This window comes from Buceros rhinoceros, unplaced genomic scaffold (assembly GCF_000710305.1).
Source record: "Buceros rhinoceros silvestris isolate BGI_N320 unplaced genomic scaffold, ASM71030v1 scaffold3027, whole genome shotgun sequence".
NCBI lineage: Eukaryota > Metazoa > Chordata > Aves > Bucerotiformes > Bucerotidae > Buceros > Buceros rhinoceros.
This window is the reverse complement of record NW_010420294.1, coordinates 21,518-22,963: the sequence shown is the minus strand read 5'-3', so window position 1 is coordinate 22,963 and position 1,446 is coordinate 21,518. Positions and strand designations below refer to the sequence as shown.

The 1,446-nt window shown below is 30.2% G+C and overlaps 1 protein-coding gene across 1 annotated transcript in view; it reads left to right on the top strand.

The window, feature by feature from the left end:
* Positions 1-1,446, top strand: part of NEK10 (NIMA-related kinase 10) — a 95,179-nt gene that overhangs the window by 84,694 nt on the left and 9,039 nt on the right. Inside the window, exon 30 of the mRNA XM_010139251.1 lies at positions 384-484. Coding sequence (XP_010137553.1) covers positions 384-484 — 101 coding nt within the window. The remainder of the gene's footprint in view (positions 1-383; positions 485-1,446) is intronic.

Here is a 1,446-nt window from a genome sequence, read left to right as displayed (position 1 = left end):
AAAATATAAAATAAAGATATAAAATTATGTGTTTTAGTCTATTTAAAAATATCAGATAAAATAAGAAAATTCTTTTTATCATATCTTTCATTTGTCTCTTGAATAAATGTAGGAAAACCTTTATGAATAGTGAGGTACATTAATACTTCTTCTCTCTTAGAGTGACTTAGAAGTGAATCAGAGAAAGAAGTTTTCTTTTGAAATCCATTGTCTTATCATTTAAGTTTTTAGATTATCCCTTTTCTGTTCTCAACACTATTGGAAAAATAGCTCCTGCATTAAAACTTAATATTTACATCTACAGGCTTTAAACACTGTATGCTATTAATATATTAAGGCAACAAAATGAGCTGTCCTCCTGATTTTATTGTTGTCATTTACAGCATTGGCAGGAATTGCTGTATCACAAAGGAAGGTGCGTCAGATCAGAGACCCTGTTCAGCAGATTCTTATTCAGCTGCACAAAATTATCTTCATCACTCAAGTATGGATTACTGTTGCTTCTGGCATTCTATACTTTTTACTTATTTGCTGTTGTCAAAATGATGGTTGTGCAGAGTGCTGCTAATTTAGTCACCGTACTTTAAAAACAACAGAACTTGACATTTTTGCAGATGGCAGGATGCTTTAAAAATAAATCATTTAAATAAAGACTAACCTTGAATATTAGCATGTGGAGGATGGCAATAATTGAGTCATAAAAAAAGTCATTGGCTCACCTCAGAAAAATGGATTGTATTTTTGCAATCTGTATTTTTACAATTTGTATTTTTACAATTCTGTCATGCCAGCAATATGAATATTTTAAGTGACTTAATATCATATACTGACATGGAGAGTATGTAAAATGCTTTCCTGTGTAGCAACAATTTCTAAAAAATTTCTATGAAATGTTCTTACTAGCAGTAAATAGTAATAATTTCTTGGTATTTCTAGTGCAATAGTTTAAGTCCTGAATATGTTAAATATTTTGAAATGTCAGATCTTTTTCAAACCTAAGACTTGTTTTTAAATTAAGTTCAATTATTTCATAGTGAAAGAGAGTTGGAGTTATTTCATGCTGATTCCAAAGCAAAAATGGAGCTGATATAAATCTGCATTGAACTCTTAACTACATATGTGATGGAAAAATTTTATTCTCCAGAAAGATGGCCGCCATTCAGTTACTTCCAAAATTTGCTATCGTTAAATAAGCATCTTCTTATTTTCCAAAATGAAGTGTTTGTATTTGCGAAGTGATGTTTATCACCTCAGGGCATTTCAGATTGATAAGCCAAATTTGTTTTTGTTCAGAAAAGAATAGCATAACTGAACTTGGATGTGGTTTACTTGTCCTTTTTTTTTAAACTGTGAAGCTTATCAAAACAGGTAATACAGGAAGCAAATTATCAGAGCCAAAGAAAACAATTGCTATTTAAAATAATTGGAAATGATCTCCTTTCACTA